Raw genomic sequence first — 20,213 nt, 5'->3', positions numbered from 1 at the left:
GGATCTGCAACTTCTCTGCTATTGTCGGCAAGTTGTGGTAAACGTGAAATTTTTTGTCTAACTAGACGAACAACCATTGTATTAGTCCAAAAAGAAGCCATAATCCCGGCTTGAACCATCTTTTGGCACTAGATTTATCTGGTCACAATTTGCACCTGGAACAATTGTATTAGGTTTATTTATGAATATTAAAACAAAACACAGTGATTGATGACCATTGGTTTACACGTATTTATTCCCGAAATACGTAAATAAATGCTCTTATATGTACAATTATTTACAATTATTTACAAAGAATGGCTGCAAATGGCTGTCAATATTTGATCTGTTCTATTTCACATTGACATTTGTCGGTACAAAAATTTAAGGCGAATCAAGGCGAATATAGTCGAATTCGCTTTGCCACCACCTGTATGGATTCGCCTTGGTATTTGCTAATGGGTTGTGTTTTTTGTCCCTGCGATTTTCTTGTTTGTATTGCTTCTTCTAGTTTCTCAGCAAGCGGACTGTAACATTACTTATTATTTCTGTTGCTTCACGAAAAGAACATTTGTTTAAGGTCTTGTATACTAGAATGTCTTTTCTTTTTAAGGATGTGGGGCAGTTTTTGTTATCCGAGCGGTGTTGTTGTTTGCAGTTTATACATTCGACCTTTGAGCAGGGAGTTGGTTCGTGATTCCCGAAAGCGCAAACGTTGCACTTGGACTCAGAATTGTAATGTTTAGGAGTGTGGCCTATAAGGAAACAATTTTTACAATCTCAAGTATTATTAATGTTCACTGTTCTACGTTTTGCAGGTTGTTGATCACCAAGTATGGCAAAGTAGTTTTAGTCTCCACATCCCGGGTCGAGGCCATTTTGGATCAGATTTATATAAATCTGTACTACACACATATAATAAATCAAAACAAAATTACGCGGCGCACTAACAAAATCACTACTTTATATGGCAGAACACAAAATTAAAGAAGCGCAGAAAGCACGTGTGCACGGTTCTGTAATCGATTACTCAATGTTACAATATGCTAATTTTTCTTCGAGTTATGACTCCCGAAACATAGAAAATAGCTTTTTCAAAAAAGGGGCAGTACCGCGCCCATTTTCAAAAATTTTAATATTTTCTAACTGTTTGTCATAATTCCATTTAGAAAGTAAAATACCATTGATATTCAGCTCTTTTCCGCAAAAGTATAGCTTGTTGCATTCGTCTACGACCCTTTTAAAAGTCTCGTAAATTTTTTCTAGAAACAGTTTCTGCTATAAGGGAAATATTTGTACCCAAACTTAATACGATCCGTTAATTTTTCTTCGAAATACGGCTCCTGAAACATAAAAAATTGCTTAGTCATAAAAGGGGTGGTACCACGCCCATTTTCACAACTGAATTTTTTGCTGTTTCTTGTTATATTTTTACTTGGAAAAAGAAATACTATGGATATAAAAGTCCTTTTTGCAAAGATATTGCTTATTTTATTCGTACACGACCCTTTTAAAATTCTTTTATATAAAAGCGGGCGTGGTCCCTAACCGATTTCGTTAACTTTTTTCGAAGCATTCCTTATAGTAAAGGCAACTTCGCTGCCGAATTTTGTAATGATATGTTAAACGGGTTTTGATTTATGATTAATAATATTTGAAAAATTTATTTTATCACAATTGGGCGTTGCCACGCTCATTTTCAAATTTTTTTTCAAGAGTGACAATATCAGTCAGCGCATCAAATTTCAACATTCTAGGTGTATTATTTACTAAATAACCAGGTTTTTTGTGTTTTCCAAAATTATATATGTATAAAAATTGGCGTGGTTATCATCCGATTTCGCGATGTTGTGCAAATCACGCTGAGTATACTTACAAAGTTAACAAACGGCGATGTTTACTAGGACATGTTTCTGAATTTTATTTCCTTATCAACTAGCTTCTCGGGAGCTGAGTATTGAATTCGAAACCTCCAGCATTCATACTTTCTACTGGTTTTATGCACTCAGCTAATTTTTGCAATTGGTCTCTAAGTATTACCTTTTACATAGAATTAGATGTTTTTAATTCTAATTGTGTGGATTAGAATTAGTATGTACCTAATATTGTATAAAAGAATAGCAACAAAAAGGCAATACTTAGAGACCAATTGCACATCGAGCAGCGGGGCATTCATATTCAAACATGTCCTAGTAACCATTGTCGGTTGTAAACTTAGTAATTTTTCTCTAATATTAATTTTATTTTAGTTATTTTTTATTTTTTCATTAATATTGTCAAATTGTTTGAGATACCCAATATTTTGAAATAAAATATCCCAATAACGTTACAACCAATAAAAACCTAAATACATAGACCTGAATACTTTATCACGTGCTTTGTTGTTTATCAATGATTAAAAGTAGGCATTTGATCACGTTTGCTATCTGCATACTAGGTAAAAGAATGAAACTACTTTGTTCCAAACCGCCAGTAATATCTTTCAAATTTAACAAAAACCAGGTAAGGGTGTCTAAGTTCGGGTGTAACCGAACATTATATACTCAGCGTGAGCTTCAATTGTACATTTCACTTCAGATAAATTACTTTTCTACATAACACGTGGCACCGCTCGTTTAAAAAAAAGTCTTCTCATTTTCGCTTACAATAAAACTTGATAAGTAAAATATCATTGATTCAAAACTATTTTTTGCTAATTTATAGCTTATTATTCTAATCTACGACCCTTTTAAACTTGTTTTATATATACGTTGCCGTGGTCTTTAACCGATCCCGACCATTTTTTCTAGAAATATTTTCTGCTATAAGGAAAATATATGCACACAATTTCATTAAGATATGTTAATTTTTCTTCGAGTTATGGCTCCCGAAATATAGAATATTGCTTAGTCATAAAAGGAGCGGTGCCACACCCATTTTCAAAAATTTTGGTGTTTTCAAATTTAATGATATAATTCAATTTAGAAACTGAAATTCTATTGATATAAAGCTCTTTTTCGCTAAGATATAGCTTATTATTTTCGTCTACGACCCGTGGTCTTTAAACCATATCGCCAATTTTTTATAGAAATATTTCCTGCTATAGGGAAAATTTGTGTACCCAATTTTATTACGATTGGTCAATTTTTCTTCCAGTTATGGCTCCCGAAACATAGAAAATTGCTTAGTCATAAAAGAGGCGGTGCCACTCCCATTTTTTTAAATTTGAAGTTTTTCCTATTTATTGTTATAAATCCACTTGAGAAGCGAAATACCGTTGATATTAAGGTCTTTTTTTTTTTTGAAAGGATATGGCTTATTTTATTCATCCACGACCCTTTTAAACATCTTTTATATAAAAGTGGGCGTGGTCCTTAACCGATTTCGTTAATTTTTCTTCAAAGCATTCCTTATAGTAAAGGCATTCTCTCTGCCGAATTTTGTTAGGATAGGTTTAAAAATTTTTGACTTATGATTAATAATATTTGAAAAATTGATTTTATCACAAGTAGGCGATGCCACGCCCATTTAAAATGTTTTTTTTCAAATTTGTATCAAGAGTCTCAATATGTCAAATTTCAACATTCTAGGTGTATTATTTACTAAATAATCAGTTTTTTGTGTTTTCCGGAATTTTATATATATAAAAAGTGGGCGTGGTTATCATCCGATTTCGCTCATTTTCAATACCAATCTATTTTTGGTCCAGGTAAGCTCGTGTACCAAATTTGGTGAAAATATCTCAATACTTACTCAAGTTTTCGTGATAACGGACGGACGGACGGATGTATTTTGATATATGGAAGTCTATATCTATCTCGATTCCTTTATACTTGTACAACCAACCGTTATCCAATCAAAATTAATATACTCTGTGTGCAAAGCACGCTGAGTATAATAATAATTTTATGCAAAAATTCTGAAAGCGTTACTCTTCGTTTGGAACGTCGATATTTAAGTCTTTCTCACCCTGTTCAAAGCAGCTCAATGAGTTCAAGGAATTCCACGACTATTGTGGTGTAAAGGCACTTAAGATACTTGAAAACTTAAAAAATTTAAATGGAAGTAAGGCAGAAATACTTTTTGAAAGTGATAGCTTCATAAATGTGGAACGAATTGTGATTAAAAAATTTATTTTTATATTCGGCTTTTGAAGCAAATGCAAAAGAAATTTGATTTCTGAATAAGTGTTTTGTCTAAAATTATTCCAATAGGTGATTGCAGAACCCCATAAACTTCAATCACAACACTGTTAACTAGTTTCTCGTACGTAACTACGTGTAATCCGGTTCAGTTATTATACAGTTCAAACTTGTAAGACGCTTGATTTTTATTCAGAGTTCAAAATCACACTACTCAATCTAGGCCCTGGTCTGAAGTTTAAACTGTTAGGGAAAAATTAAGCATCTATAAAAATAACATTAGTTAACACAATTGCTTAGTTTCGTTGACGATTTACTGAGTTTGCAGAGCGCAAATTTTTTAACCGTTTACTAAAACCTAACTGTTCGAGCGGGGATAAATGCAGCCGGAATTCCTCGTGAATTCCGGAAACGGGGAACCTATGGGGAGCCGGTTCTTGAAACTCGGGATAATGCGAAACTTACCAGCTGTACCTAGCTATCCAACAACAAATAAAGATGCAAATTAGCTATGCAACGATGTAGGTATATATATATGCTAGCCTGTCGCACAGACCTTTATACAAAATATATGCAAATATAATGGTAAAATAAATGGTATCTAAAACACTCACCTGGTGGTCGCTGGTAAAAGAATAAGGGAGAGCCTATAGCTGTTCGTCCCTTTTATAGGCTCTAAGGAACTGATGCCATTTAACGGAACCGTTTTTAGTAGAGCAAAGTCCAAAAAAGGAAAAGAAACGCAACGAGTGCTTGCAGCGAGTTTCCACCAGCGTACTCTCCAGGTGAGGTTTAGGGATGATAATGCAGGCTTTAACACTAACTGTAACATTTTATTTAATTCATTGCAATCAAGCAAAACCAGGTTTACAACGTTTGGTTGGTGAAAGCCATAAGCTGCAGACATTGGTGCTTTATCGGTAACCGTATCGGTTACCTTATAACAGCTGATTCGACCAACTTTATGGGAATCAATACAATCGATTATTGGTGCCGCTAAGGTCGTAACCGTATCGCAGCCAACCAATTGGTTTTTGGTTTACCGTCGTAACGATAAACAGCTGATTACGTTAGGGATACGACTACAGCGATACGACAAACGGCACCATTGGCTGCAGCTATAGACTTAACCTAGAAATGTGGAAATGTAATACCTAAAGGTACACTTTATTTTTTTTGTGTAATCTGAATTAAAGCCGTGTCTATTCGCTATGTTTATCACAATTTTATATGCGGAACCATGGAAACATCCTACAATTTATTTTTACATTTTACATCGAATATGACACTAGTAATTTGCCGAATTGTTTGTATACCAATAAAATAAAACTAAAATTTTGTCCTTTTGTTTGAGATCTGGTCCTTTTTTTATGAATTTTGGTCCCAAATGAAAACATGATGTGGCAACCGTGCATACAACGAAGGTATTCCCAATATGCACAGGTACAACCCTTTTCCAACCTTTGAGAAATATGTAGTTCTCAAATGGAAATCCAGCTTTTACAACAATTGGAGATCAAGTCATTTTTACAAAGTTTGTTTTCAAATTGAGTACTCTTGGAGGTCAATTTGAGGTATTACGTATTAGTTAAAATTTTTTCAGATGGTAACGCGTTTATTCATTTACGTGTGTGGCAATGCTGTCCAATCATTTGTCAAAAGACTGGGTAGCAGTGATAGCAGTGAAACTGAAAAAGTGAATTAATTGATATATTTCGGGGAAGTATCCAATTTTAATATTGTAAGTATTTAATTAATTAAATATACCTATGTGCAACTATTAAAATGCATAGAAGCAAGAAAATTAGAAGTGAGGTAAGACAGGTGGTGGTTTTGCGGTCGGAGCCCTCGCCAACAATTGAAAGTTCGCAAAGGGAGCCTGCACGAAAAAAAATATCTCAGGTTTGGTGCAAAGAATTTTTAAAATTCTGTAAGAATCTAATTAATGAATTACAATTACTTAAAATTTTTAAATACATTTAATTAATTTTTAAATATGTAAAATGGATTACTATTTATTTTAATTTATGTTTATTCTATTAAACTGAAACCAAATTTATATACAATGCTGTTATTTTTATTCAATTGGGTTGGGAAATTTAATTCTAGAAGAGTTTTCTTTTTCACTTGAATCCAATTGGAGATTGATGTTGGAGTTCAAATTTATATCAAATAATTTCTCAAGTGGAGAATTGAAATTATTAACGTATAAAAAATGTGCCGTTTTGTTTGAGAATGGGTTGGTTCTCCAATGGAGGTACAATGGATAATAAACATTGGAATTTGGAAAAAGAGTTGGATTTCCATTTGACCTCAAACCAATTTCCAACAAAAATGTTTATAGGGTTGTTTTTGAGCTTACGCACACAGCGTCACGATATTGTCAGGCGTATATCGCTTATTGGTTTATGATATTGCCAATCACGAAAGCCGTTGTAGCTAGATTAAACCTAATTCTATTTTTGGGAAGCGACGGTGAGTGGCGTCCTTTTCATTTTGTCAATAAAAACTAAAACAGAAGTAAATAACAGATAATAAAAGCTAAAATCATTCTTTTGGGGGTTTTTTAAACATAAGTAATATTTTTTTGAAAATTTTTGCTACTGTTTGCTGTAATTTATATTGGTGGCTGCCGCTTTCAAAGTAATTAAGAAGCCAATGCTTGGCTACGGTTGTCGCCAAGCCTTGCTTTATTGTGGTTGTGGTCGGTAGACGCCGTGGCGAATGTAATCAGCCCTTTTGAGTGTTAAAGCCTTCCGCGATTTACAACCAGATTGACTGAATTTTGTGTGTGTTAGTGCAGTCGGGTGGCTTCGTGACACACGTATTTGTTGTCGGCTACACGTTGATGAAAATCAAAAATTTTTGATTGTTTCGTTTGACGCTAGCTTATTTGATAGTCGCGGGGTGTGATTGACAAAACGCAGTGTTGTATTTAGTTTGTGTCGACATTCAAAATGAACAAGTGCGCGGAAGAACAGCAATTCATATTAAAATTTGTTGAAAATTATCAATGTTTAGCAGCTTTATGGAATGTAAAGCTTTTATTATTATTTAATAACATTTTTATTAATTTTTTTATTATTTAATAAAACTGCTGTAGTTGCAAGTAAAAAAAAGTCATCATCCGATGACGGCATATTCACGTCCGAACGCTACGGTTTCTCAATGCAAATGTTGATTGATGGCTTTTTATTTGATAGTCGCGGGGCAAGCGTCAAATACCCGACACGCACACATACAAAAACTCAGTCAATCTGGTTGTAAATCGCGGAAGGCTTTTAGTGCAATGTATCAAAGCAACGCGTCGCAACTTTTTCGTAATTATGTACCGATGTGGAAAGCAACGCACCAAATTGAGTACAAATCTGGTGTACAAGTTATTCCAAATGGCATAAGCAATTTATCCACAAAATTTCATTAACATTTTTATTTTTGACTGTGTGACAATTTCCAGAAGCCAAACATAATAGCTATCATCCGGTGGCAAAATCCTAGGCCAGATAAATAATTTTGAATGTAAATGCAAATCGTTATTTGAGCCAGATAAATCCAGATAGAAGTCTGGTTCAATTTGTGAGCCAGATAATTTGTTAATTACTTCTTTTTAGGTTGCCAACGCGGCTATACCTACTTTTTCAAAAATAGATGTCGTTGCTTAGCCTTTCGCCGTATGAGTTAAATGAAAAACAGCAACGACATCTGCTTCTCAATGATCCAGAGCATTCCCGTGAGAATTGAGCGTGAGCCGGAGCCGTAGAACTCACTGAAAGACGGCAGCTGTTGTTGTAGCGATCAAGACACTCCCCGAATAATTTTGCATGTAAATGCAACAACAACGATTTGAGCCTGATAAATCCAGATAGAAGTCTGGTTCAATTTGTGAGCCAGATAATTTGTTAATTACTTCTTTTTGGGTTGGCAACGCGGCCTTTAATATACCTACTTTTTCAAAAATAGATGTCGCTGCTTAGCCTTTCGCCGTATGAATTAAATGGAAAACAGCGGCGACATCTGCCTATCACATTTCACGTGTGCGAAAATTTCACGGCATCTGCTTCTCAAGTCTCTCAATGACCCAGAGCATCCCGTTAGAATTGAGCGTGAGCAGGAGCTGAAAAACTCACTGAAAGACGGTAAATATCACAGGTAACTGGTGGAATAGAGTTCTTAGTCATAGGTTCTATACCGGTCGTACGTACATACAAAATGACGTCACACAAGTATGATTCGGTATAAAAATGTATGTAATGTTTCATTTTATATTTCGTCTCCTAAATATATGTACATATGTAAATTCATATATGGCAAACACCTGATATAATGAAGATAGATATACTACATATATGTATATACTATCTAGGAATGTATGCAATCTGCAAGTTGTTATTGTTGTTGCCGAAAAGCAGCAAAATAAAATTCAGAACAAACATGTCAGTAGCCGACGCATTCCCCAGCCCATAATACATTTATTGTAGTTATATCACCGGATTTTTTCACTTTTCACAATACAATATATGTAAACATTTATCAAATCTAGTTTTTAATGAACACTAAAAATTATTTTTTGCTTTAGATATCCGTGTTTCAAGCAAAAATACTAATATAAACACTTGACTAAGTAACGTTCGGATCAGCATCAAAATATGAACTAATCACATATGAAATAAATAATGGCTGTCGTGGATACATTGATATTCTTCATTGAGAGCACTGCTTAAACTTTCAAACAAATGAGCCACAAACGACTAAGAAGATTTATAAAATTCGTTTAAATGTAAAGGGCCGCGCTGCAACTTGCAGATAAAATAAAGCAAAAAAACTTTAATATTTCAATTAATTAAAAAAAAAAATTATATTTTTCATAAGCACTACCCTAAACCAATAAAAAGATAGGTACAAGTAAATAGGTACGAAACCAAGTAAACTGAAACCATAGCGGAACGTATCGTTGCGCCATGACTGAAACATTACAATTTGTTTCTCTCTTTTCTTTTCGCTCAAAAGTACTCATAATAGAGCTTTAAGTTTCTCTCTCTCTCTCCCAACCACATTTTTGTTCGCTATTAATGTTCACTCTCGAAAGAACGGTGTTGAATAAAGCCAAAAACCTCTTAACTTTTATATAGCAAGTCAGTATTCACATTTGCTAAATTCTGTTTACTCGTTTATGAACAACTAACACCTAAGAGGGTTGGTGACAATCAAAAGAGCTTTTCGGTAAGCTTTTAATATAAGCTAAACAAGGTTGCCATTGGCATTTTTATTTGTTGCAGCCCAAACTTAACGCACGAGGAATCCATTCAGAAAAATTTCTTTATATTCAACAATTTTGATCTCGAAGAAAAAATCCTCACAATCACGCAAGTTGCTGAATTTGTAAATATAAAAAGTACTTCAAGCTAAGCAGGGGCCGTATTACGTTTTACGATCAGTGACTGAAAACTATTTTCACTCAAGCGATAATTATGCAACTGTCAAACCTTTTCTAAAAATTATAATACGTTATGGATCTAACGAGTACTATTTGTCGCTAGTTCAAATATGCCATTAATCCGATCCACCATTTCAGAGCTATTGTGATTTAAAAAATAAGTTTCGATGACAGATCGTAACACTTAATACGGGCCCAGGTGAAACTTACTTAATTACATGCAATCTACTCATTACGCTGCACATAAAATTATATCAATGTGTACCATTTAGTTTGGCAACTTAAATTGGAAGGCAGTCGAATGGAGTGGAATGAAGAACAGCAGGAAGAGCAGAGTTGCATTGCATCAATATACCTTCAATCTTTGTATCAATATTGAAGATAAATGTAGATAAAATAACTAAATACCTGAATATAAGCAAACCTTTTCTCTTAATTACTTCAAATAAGGTTCCTTTAGTGCTATATTTTCCAAAAGTATCTCAGTTTATGTCTGCTTAAAAATTTAACTCTAATTTCTTTAAAGATTTTCGTAATATGGCCAGTAGGAATGTTTGAGTGTGTGACAATTTTGAGCGATCAGCTGTTAGTTGCACTACTTGGTAAAGTTTACAACAGTGGTCTCCAATTTGAAAACTGTAGCTGTGTGAGTAAAACTAAAATCATCCTATTTGTAGTGGATTAGTTGTTGATGAAAAATCAACAGTAATTCGTAAATATGCCATACAAATACGACTTTATTGCTCGAGTCTAAGGAAAAATTTAAACAAAATAAATTGTTAACATTAAACCATGAAAACATTCTGCGCATGAACGTTTGTTTGCAAAATATATTTTCGAAAATGCGCAAATAAAAAATAGCCTCATCCGATGTTGCCAATCTGCTTGTTCCATAGTACAGGTTTACAAGTATGATGTGTATGAGAAGGAAACAATTCCTTTCTCTTTCTAACACTGCAGTTTGACAATTCGGTCAGTGTTAAACTGTTGTGGAACTCAGTGGAACATGCGTTTGACACTGAACGAAGTGTCAAAATTACCGGGGTTGCGATGCAGGTAAACAAAAAAAGGAGCCGAATATCAGATATGGGTTGCTGATGGATGCTGTGATGGTAAATTTTTTTGAACGAATTTAGAATGAAAATGTGGTGCACCTATATTGGTCCTACAGAAAATTAAAAAAAAGCTTTGAATTGGGGTATCTGAGGACGCGTAGTTATTCCAGTATTAAGAATACAAACACGGGTGCTAAGTTTTTCTACCCGTTCAAAAGTTATCCGCGAAAAACAGTTTGAAACCGAGGTTGACTGCAATAACCCATCCAAAAATTTGGAAAGAGAAATGGAAAGACCCGTTTTATCCTGTTATCAATAGTGCAAAGCAAAATAGTATTCGAATTATTGGAAACGAGGCAAAAACGCGTCTATTAGTACCTCCCCCGACGGTTTTGGTCGTGGTTTAGCAATCGTCCCCGGTAATAAAGTATCACAATTTGTTAATTAAAATTGTCCAAAACATATGTCTTTTAAAGAGATATACAATTAAGTGCTCGTTTGAAAGTAAATAAGGATATTTCTTTGTAATTTTACAATAAAACATTTTTCTTGGACCTAAGAAGTACAACAGTGCCAAAAAGCATCCACAAAAAAACGACCAAGAACAAGCATTTTATCAGGTAGGCGTAGGCTGTGTATGTGCGTGCTGCTACATATCCTACATGTAGCCCTTTACAATGGCTTGCTCAGCGACAACTAAAGACGAAAGACAATAGGGGGACTCATGATAGCATATAAACTTATAAGGTGTAAAATTATATCCATTTACACACGCGGTTATATGAACGCACCTAGTAATACTCTTGATAAACTTGATTGTTTTTCAGCTGTATTATTTCCAAAAAAATTTTTTTGATTGTTATACAAATTAAACAAGTAAGAACGGGACTGTCTTCGGCTGTGCCGAAGACTTCATACCTTTCATGAATGGGGCTGAACAATAATCTTATCCCGTTCGTAATCTCCGAATAATCGGATGTATAAGATAAGAAATATATAGTGAACAGATCTACATACCTTAACGATTTTTAAGATAAATATAAAATAAAAAACAGGTAGGTAATTCGTGTGAGGATGCAAAGTTTCAGGTTTTTTGTGGTCTGCGTGTAAAAGCTATGACTACGAATCACGTATTTCAAAAATATATGACGAAAACGTAACTATTTGATGAAATTTGATGAATTTTGAAGATTCTAGCCGTAAAAAAGGGGTCAAAATGACAGTTTATATGAAGTATATAATATATATACGACCGATCTCTATGATTTTTTCAGACAACAATATATGCTATATACGTAAGCATTTTGTGAAATTTGAAGCTTCTAACTGTTAAAACGGGGCAGAAATTGCGTAAAGTTTCTTATCTGAACAATCGGTTGTTTGAGATATATACTATGTGTACCACCGATCTCAATGATTTTTTCAGACATCAATATATGCTATACACGTAAGCAGTTGGTGAAATTTGAAGCTTCTAGCTGTTAAAATGGGGCCGAAATCGTAAAAAAATATATATATACTATATATATATACTATATATACCATCATATATATATTATATATATCACCGATCTCCATGATTTTTTGACACAACAATACATACTATATACGTAAGCAATCGGTGATATTTGAAGCTTATAACTGTTAAAATGGGGAAGAAATTGCGCAAAGTTTCTTATCTGAACAATCGGTTGTATGGGATATATACTATATATACCACCGGTATCTATGATTTTCTCAGACAACAATATATGCTATACACGTAAGCATTTGGTCAAATTTGAACATATCTAAACGATTTTTAAGATAAATATAAAATAAACAATTAAGAACGGGACTGTCTTCGGCTGTGCCGAAGACTTCATACCTTTCATGAATGGGGCTGAACAATAATCTTATCCCGTTCGTAATCTCCGAATAATCGGATGTATAAGATAAGAAATATATAGTGAACAGATCTACATACCTTAACGATTTTTAAGATAAATATAAAATAAAAAACAGGTAGGTAATTCGTGTGAGGATGCAAAGTTTCAGGTTTTTTGTGGTCTGCGTGTAAAAGCTATGACTACGAATCACGTATTTCAAAAATATATGACGAAAACGTAACTATTTGATGTTAACTATTGATATTAATGGGGCCGAAATCGTAAAAAAATATATATATACTATATATATATACTATATATACCATCATATATATATTATATATATCACCGATCTCCATGATTTTTTGACACAAAAATACATACTATATACGTAAGCAATCGGTGAAATTTGAAGCTTATAACTGTTAAAATGGGGGGCAAAGTTTCTTATCTGAACAATCGGTTGTATGGGATATATACTATATATACCACCGGTATCTATGATTTTCTCAGACAACAATATATGCTATACACGTAAGCATTTGGTCAAATTTGAACATATCTAAACGATTTTTAAGATAAATATAAAATAAAAAATAGGTAGGTAATCTGTGTGAGGATGCAAAGCTTCACGTTTTTTGTGGTCTGCATGTAAAAACTATGGCTACGAATCACGTATTCCAAAAATATATGACGTAAACGTAACTATTTGATGAAATTTGTTGAATTTTGAAGCTTCTAGCCGTAAAAAAGGGTCCAATATGACAGTTTATATGAAGTATATAATATATATACCACCGATCTCTATGATTTTTTCAGACAACAATATATGCTATATACGAAAGCATTTTGTGAAATTTGAAGCTTCTAACTGTTAAAACGGGGCAGAAATTGCGCAAAGTTTCTTATCTGAACAATCGGTTGTATGAGATATATACTATGTATACCACCGATCTCAACGATTTTTTCAGACATCAATATATGCTATACACGTAAGCAGTTGGTGAAATTTGAAGCTTCTAGCTGTTAAAATGGGGTAGAAATTGCGAAAAGTTTCTTATCTGAACAATCGGTTGTATGAGATATATACTATATATACAACCGATCTCTATGATTTTTTCAGACGACAATATATGTTATATACGTAAGCAATCAGTGAAATTTGAAGCTTATAGCTGTTAAAATGGGGTAGAAATTGCGAAAAGTTTCTTATCTGAACAATCGGTTGTATGAGATATATACTATATATACAACCGATCTCTATGATTTTTTCAGACAACAATATATGCTATATACATAACCAATCGGTGAAATTTGAAGCTTATAGCTGTTAAAATGGGGTAGAAATTGCGAAAAGTTTCTTATCTGAACAATCGGTTGTATGAGATATATACTATATATACAACCGATCTCTATAATTTTTTCAGACAACAATGTATGCTATACAAGTAAATATTCGGTGAAATTTGAAGCTTCTAGCTGTTAAAATGGGGCTAAAATTTGCGAAATTATATATATATATACTATATATACCACCATATATATACTATATATACCACCGATCTTTATGATTTTTTCAGACAACAATATATGCTATATACGTAAGCATTCGCTGAAATTTGAAGCCTCTAGCTCTTAAAATAGGGCAGTAATTACGAAAAGTTCCTTATCTGAACAATCGGTTGTGGGGGATATATACTATATATACGACCGATCTCATAAATTTTTTCAGGCAACAATATGTGCAATATACGAAAGTATATGGTGAAGTTTGAAGCTTCAACCTGTTAAATTGGGTAAGATATTACAAAAATCCTCTTTTTCTGAAAAATCGGTTGTATGGAGGATATATGCTATAGTGGTCCGATCCGGTCGGTTCCGACAAATGTCTAATCGGACACCCAAATACACCTGCTCACCAAATTTTATCAAGATATCTCAAAAATTGAGGGACTAGTTTGCATACAAACAGACAGACGGACAGACGGACAGACGGACAGACGGACATGGCTAAATCAACTCAGCTCTTCAACCTGATTATTTCGGTATACTTAATGGTGGGTCTATCTATTTTCCTTTAAGGACTTACAATTTTCGGTTTCGTGACGAAATTAATATACCATTTCATTTTCATGAAAGGTATAAAAACAGGTAGGTAATTCGTGTGAGGATGCAAAGTTTCAGGTTTTTTGTGGTCTGCGTGTAAAAACTATGACTACGAATCACGTATTTCAAGAATATATGACGAAAACGTAACTATTTGATGAAATTTGATGAATTTTGAAGATTCTAGCCGATAAAAAGGGGTCAAAATGACAGTTTATATGAAGTATATAATATATATACGACCGATCTCTATGATTTTTTCAGACAACAATATATGCTATATACGTAAGCATTTTGTGAAATTTGAAGCTTCTAACTGTTAAAACGGGGCAGAAATTGCGTAAAGTTTCTTATCTGAACAATCGGTTGTATGAGATATATACTATGTGTACCACCGATCTCAATGATTTTTTCAGACATCAATATATGCTATACACGTAAGCAGTTGGTGAAATTTGAAGCTTCTAGCTGTTAAAATGGGGCCGAAATCGTAAAAAAATATATATATACTATATATATATACTATATATACCATCATATATATATTATATATATCACCGATCTCCATGATTTTTTGACACAAAAATACATACTATATACGTAAGCAATCGGTGAAATTTGAAGCTTATAACTGTTAAAATGGGGGGCAAAGTTTCTTATCTGAACAATCGGTTGTATGGGATATATACTATATATACCACCGGTATCTATGATTTTCTCAGACAACAATATATGCTATACACGTAAGCATTTGGTCAAATTTGAACATATCTAAACGATTTTTAAGATAAATATAAAATAAAAAATAGGTAGGTAATCTGTGTGAGGATGCAAAGCTTCACGTTTTTTGTGGTCTGCATGTAAAAACTATGGCTACGAATCACGTATTCCAAAAATATATGACGTAAACGTAACTATTTGATGAAATTTGTTGAATTTTGAAGCTTCTAGCCGTAAAAAAGGGTCCAATATGACAGTTTATATGAAGTATATAATATATATACCACCGATCTCTATGATTTTTTCAGACAACAATATATGCTATATACGAAAGCATTTTGTGAAATTTGAAGCTTCTAACTGTTAAAACGGGGCAGAAATTGCGCAAAGTTTCTTATCTGAACAATCGGTTGTATGAGATATATACTATGTATACCACCGATCTCAACGATTTTTTCAGACATCAATATATGCTATACACGTAAGCAGTTGGTGAAATTTGAAGCTTCTAGCTGTTAAAATGGGGTAGAAATTGCGAAAAGTTTCTTATCTGAACAATCGGTTGTATGAGATATATACTATATATACAACCGATCTCTATGATTTTTTCAGACGACAATATATGTTATATACGTAAGCAATCAGTGAAATTTGAAGCTTATAGCTGTTAAAATGGGGTAGAAATTGCGAAAAGTTTCTTATCTGAACAATCGGTTGTATGAGATATATACTATATATACAACCGATCTCTATGATTTTTTCAGACAACAATATATGCTATATACATAACCAATCGGTGAAATTTGAAGCTTATAGCTGTTAAAATGGGGTAGAAATTGCGAAAAGTTTCTTATCTGAACAATCGGTTGTATGAGATATATACTATATATACAACCGATCTCTATAATTTTTTCAGACAACAATGTATGCTATATAAGTAAATATTCGGTGAAATTTGAAGCTTCTAGCTGTTAAAATGGGGCTAAAATTTGCGAAATTATATATATATACTATATATATATACTATATATACCACCATATATATACTATATATACCACCGATCTTTATGATTTTTTCAGACAACAATATATGCTATATACGTAAGCATTCGCTGAAATTTGAAGCCTCTAGCTCTTAAAATAGGGCAGTAATTACGAAAAGTTCCTTATCTGAACAATCGGTTGTGGGGGATATATACTATATATACGACCGATCTCATAAATTTTTTCAGGCAACAATATGTGCAATATACGAAAGTATATGGTGAAGTTTGAAGCTTCAATCTGTTAAATTGGGTAAGATATTACAAAAATCCTCTTTTTCTGAAAAATCGGTTGTATGGAGGATATATGCTATAGTGGTCCGATCCGGTCGGTTCCGACAAATGTCTAATCGGACACCCAAATACACCTGCTCACCAAATTTTATCAAGATATCTCAAAAATTGAGGGATTAGTTTGCATACAAACAGACAGACGGACAGACGGACAGACGGACAGACGGACATGGCTAAATCAACTCAGCTCTTCAACCTGATTATTTCGGTATACTTAATGGTGGGTCTATCTATTTTCCTTTAAGGACTTACAATTTTCGGTTTCGTGACGAAATTAATATACCATTTCATTTTCATGAAAGGTATAAAAATAGGTAGGTAATCTGTGTGAGGATGCAAAGCTTCACGTTTTTTGTGGTCTGCATGTAAAAACTATGGCTACGAATCACGTATTCCAAAAATATATGACGTAAACGTAACTATTTGATGAAATTTGTTGAATTTTGAAGCTTCTAGCCGTAAAAAAGGGTCCAATATGACAGTTTATATGAAGTATATAATATATATACCACCGATCTCTATGATTTTTTCAGACAACAATATATGCTATATACGAAAGCATTTTGTGAAATTTGAAGCTTCTAACTGTTAAAACGGGGCAGAAATTGCGCAAAGTTTCTTATCTGAACAATCGGTTGTATGAGATATATACTATGTATACCACCGATCTCAACGATTTTTTCAGACATCAATATATGCTATACACGTAAGCAGTTGGTGAAATTTGAAGCTTCTAGCTGTTAAAATGGGGTAGAAATTGCGAAAAGTTTCTTATCTGAACAATCGGTTGTATGAGATATATACTATATATACAACCGATCTCTATGATTTTTTCAGACGACAATATATGTTATATACGTAAGCAATCAGTGAAATTTGAAGCTTATAGCTGTTAAAATGGGGTAGAAATTGCGAAAAGTTTCTTATCTGAACAATCGGTTGTATGAGATATATACTATATATACAACCGATCTCTATGATTTTTTCAGACAACAATATATGCTATATACATAACCAATCGGTGAAATTTGAAGCTTATAGCTGTTAAAATGGGGTAGAAATTGCGAAAAGTTTCTTATCTGAACAATCGGTTGTATGAGATATATACTATATATACAACCGATCTCTATAATTTTTTCAGACAACAATGTATGCTATATAAGTAAATATTCGGTGAAATTTGAAGCTTCTAGCTGTTAAAATGGGGCTAAAATTTGCGAAATTATATATATATATACTATATATATATACTATATATACCACCATATATATACTATATATACCACCGATCTTTATGATTTTTTCAGACAACAATATATGCTATATACGTAAGCATTCGCTGAAATTTGAAGCCTCTAGCTCTTAAAATAGGGCAGTAATTACGAAAAGTTCCTTATCTGAACAATCGGTTGTGGGGGATATATACTATATATACGACCGATCTCATAAATTTTTTCAGGCAACAATATGTGCAATATACGAAAGTATATGGTGAAGTTTGAAGCTTCAATCTGTTAAATTGGGTAAGATATTACAAAAATCCTCTTTTTCTGAAAAATCGGTTGTATGGAGGATATATGCTATAGTGGTCCGATCCGGTCGGTTCCGACAAATGTCTAATCGGACACCCAAATACACCTGCTCACCAAATTTTATCAAGATATCTCAAAAATTGAGGGACTAGTTTGCATACAAACAGACAGACGGACAGACGGACAGACGGACAGACGGACATGGCTAAATCAACTCAGCTCTTCAACCTGATTATTTCGGTATACTTAATGTGGGTCTATCTATTTTCCTTTAAGGACTTACAATTTTCGGTTTCGTGACGAAATTAATATACCATTTCATTTTCATGAAAGGTATAAAAACAGGTAGGTAATTCGTGTGAGGATGCAAAGTTTCAGGTTTTTTGTGGTCTGCGTGTAAAAGCTATGACTACGAATCACGTATTTCAAAAATATATGAAGAAAACGTAACTATTTGATGAAATTTGATGAATTTTGAAGATTCTAGCCGTAAAAAAGGGGTCAAAATGACAGTTTATATGAAGTATATAATATATATACGACCGATCTCTATGATTTTTTCAGACAACAATATATGCTATATACGTAAGCATTTTGTGAAATTTGAAGCTTCTAACTGTTAAAACGGGGCAGAAATTGCGTAAAGTTTCTTATCTGAACAATCGGTTGTTTGAGATATATACTATGTGTACCACCGATCTCAATGATTTTTTCAGACATCAATATATGCTATACACGTAAGCAGTTGGTGAAATTTGAAGGTTCTAGCTGTTAAAATGGGGCCGAAATCGTAAAAAAATATATATATACTATATATATATACTATATATACCATCATATATATATTATATATATCACCGATCTCCATGATTTTTTGACACAACAATACATACTATATACGTAAGCAATCGGTGAAATTTGAAGCTTATAACTGTTAAAATGGGGAAGAAATTGCGCAAAGTTTCTTATCTGAACAATCGGTTGTATGGGATATATACTATATATACCACCGGTATCTATGATTTTCTCAGACAACAATATATGCTATACACGTAAGCATTTGGTCAAATTTGAACATATCTAAACGATTTTTAAGATAAATATAAAATAAACAATTAAGAACGGGACTGTCTTCGGCTGTGCCGAAGACTTCATACCTTTCATGAATGGGGCTGAACAATAATCTTATCCCGTTCGTAATCTCCGAATAATCGGATGTATAAGATAAGAAATATATAGTGAACAGATCTACATACCTTAACGATTTTTAAGATAAATATAAAATAAAAAACAGGTAGGTAATTCGTGTGAGGATGCAAAGTTTCAGGTTTTTTGTGGTCTGCGTGTAAAAACTATGACTACGAATCACGTATTTCAAAAATATATGACGAAAACGTAACTATTTGATGAAATTTGATGAATTTTGAAGATTCTAGCCGTAAAAAAGGGGTCAAAATGACAGTTTATATGAAGTATATAATATATATACGACCGATCTCTATGATTTTTTCAGACAACAATATATGCTATATACGTAAGCATTTTGTGAAATTTGAAGCTTCTAACTGTTAAAACGGGGCAGAAATTGCGTAAAGTTTCTTATCTGAACAATCGGTTGTATGAGATATATTCTATGTGTACCACCGATCTCAATGATTTTTTCAGACATCAATATATGCTATACACGTAAGCAGTTGGTGAAATTTGAAGCTTCTAGCTGTTAAAATGGGGCCGAAATCGTAAAAAAATATATATATACTATATATATATACTATATATACCATCATATATATATTATATATATCACCGATCTCCATGATTTTTTGACACAAAAATACATACTATATACGTAAGCAATCGGTGAAATTTGAAGCTTATAACTGTTAAAATGGGGGGCAAAGTTTCTTATCTGAACAATCGGTTGTATGGGATATATACTATATATACCACCGGTATCTATGATTTTCTCAGACAACAATATATGCTATACACGTAAGCATTTGGTCAAATTTGAACATATCTAAACGATTTTTAAGATAAATATAAAATAAAAAATAGGTA

At 33.1% G+C, this 20,213-nt stretch overlaps 1 protein-coding gene across 9 annotated transcripts in view; it reads right to left on the bottom strand.

The window, feature by feature from the left end:
* The window catches only part of LOC137244196 (beta-glucuronidase-like), a 664,948-nt gene that overhangs the window by 136,534 nt on the left and 508,201 nt on the right, over window positions 1-20,213 (bottom strand). Inside the window, exon 1 of one of the 9 annotated variants that reach the window (XM_067772852.1) lies at window positions 8,976-8,992. The exons of 4 other annotated variants lie outside the window; for them this stretch is intronic. Coding sequence is in view for 1 of the 5 variants with exons in the window: in XM_067772850.1 (XP_067628951.1) it covers window positions 8,532-8,562 (31 nt within the window). In the remaining 4 variants the exon portion in view is untranslated. 4 more of the 9 variants (XM_067772851.1, XM_067772850.1, XM_067772849.1 and 1 more) reach the window with 4 other exon arrangements.

Source organism: Eurosta solidaginis, chromosome 3, assembly GCF_040869045.1.
Source record: "Eurosta solidaginis isolate ZX-2024a chromosome 3, ASM4086904v1, whole genome shotgun sequence".
In the NCBI taxonomy this organism is placed as follows: domain Eukaryota; kingdom Metazoa; phylum Arthropoda; class Insecta; order Diptera; family Tephritidae; genus Eurosta; species Eurosta solidaginis.
The sequence above is the reverse complement of the archived record's forward strand: the minus strand, read 5'-3'. Positions and strand labels throughout refer to the sequence as shown.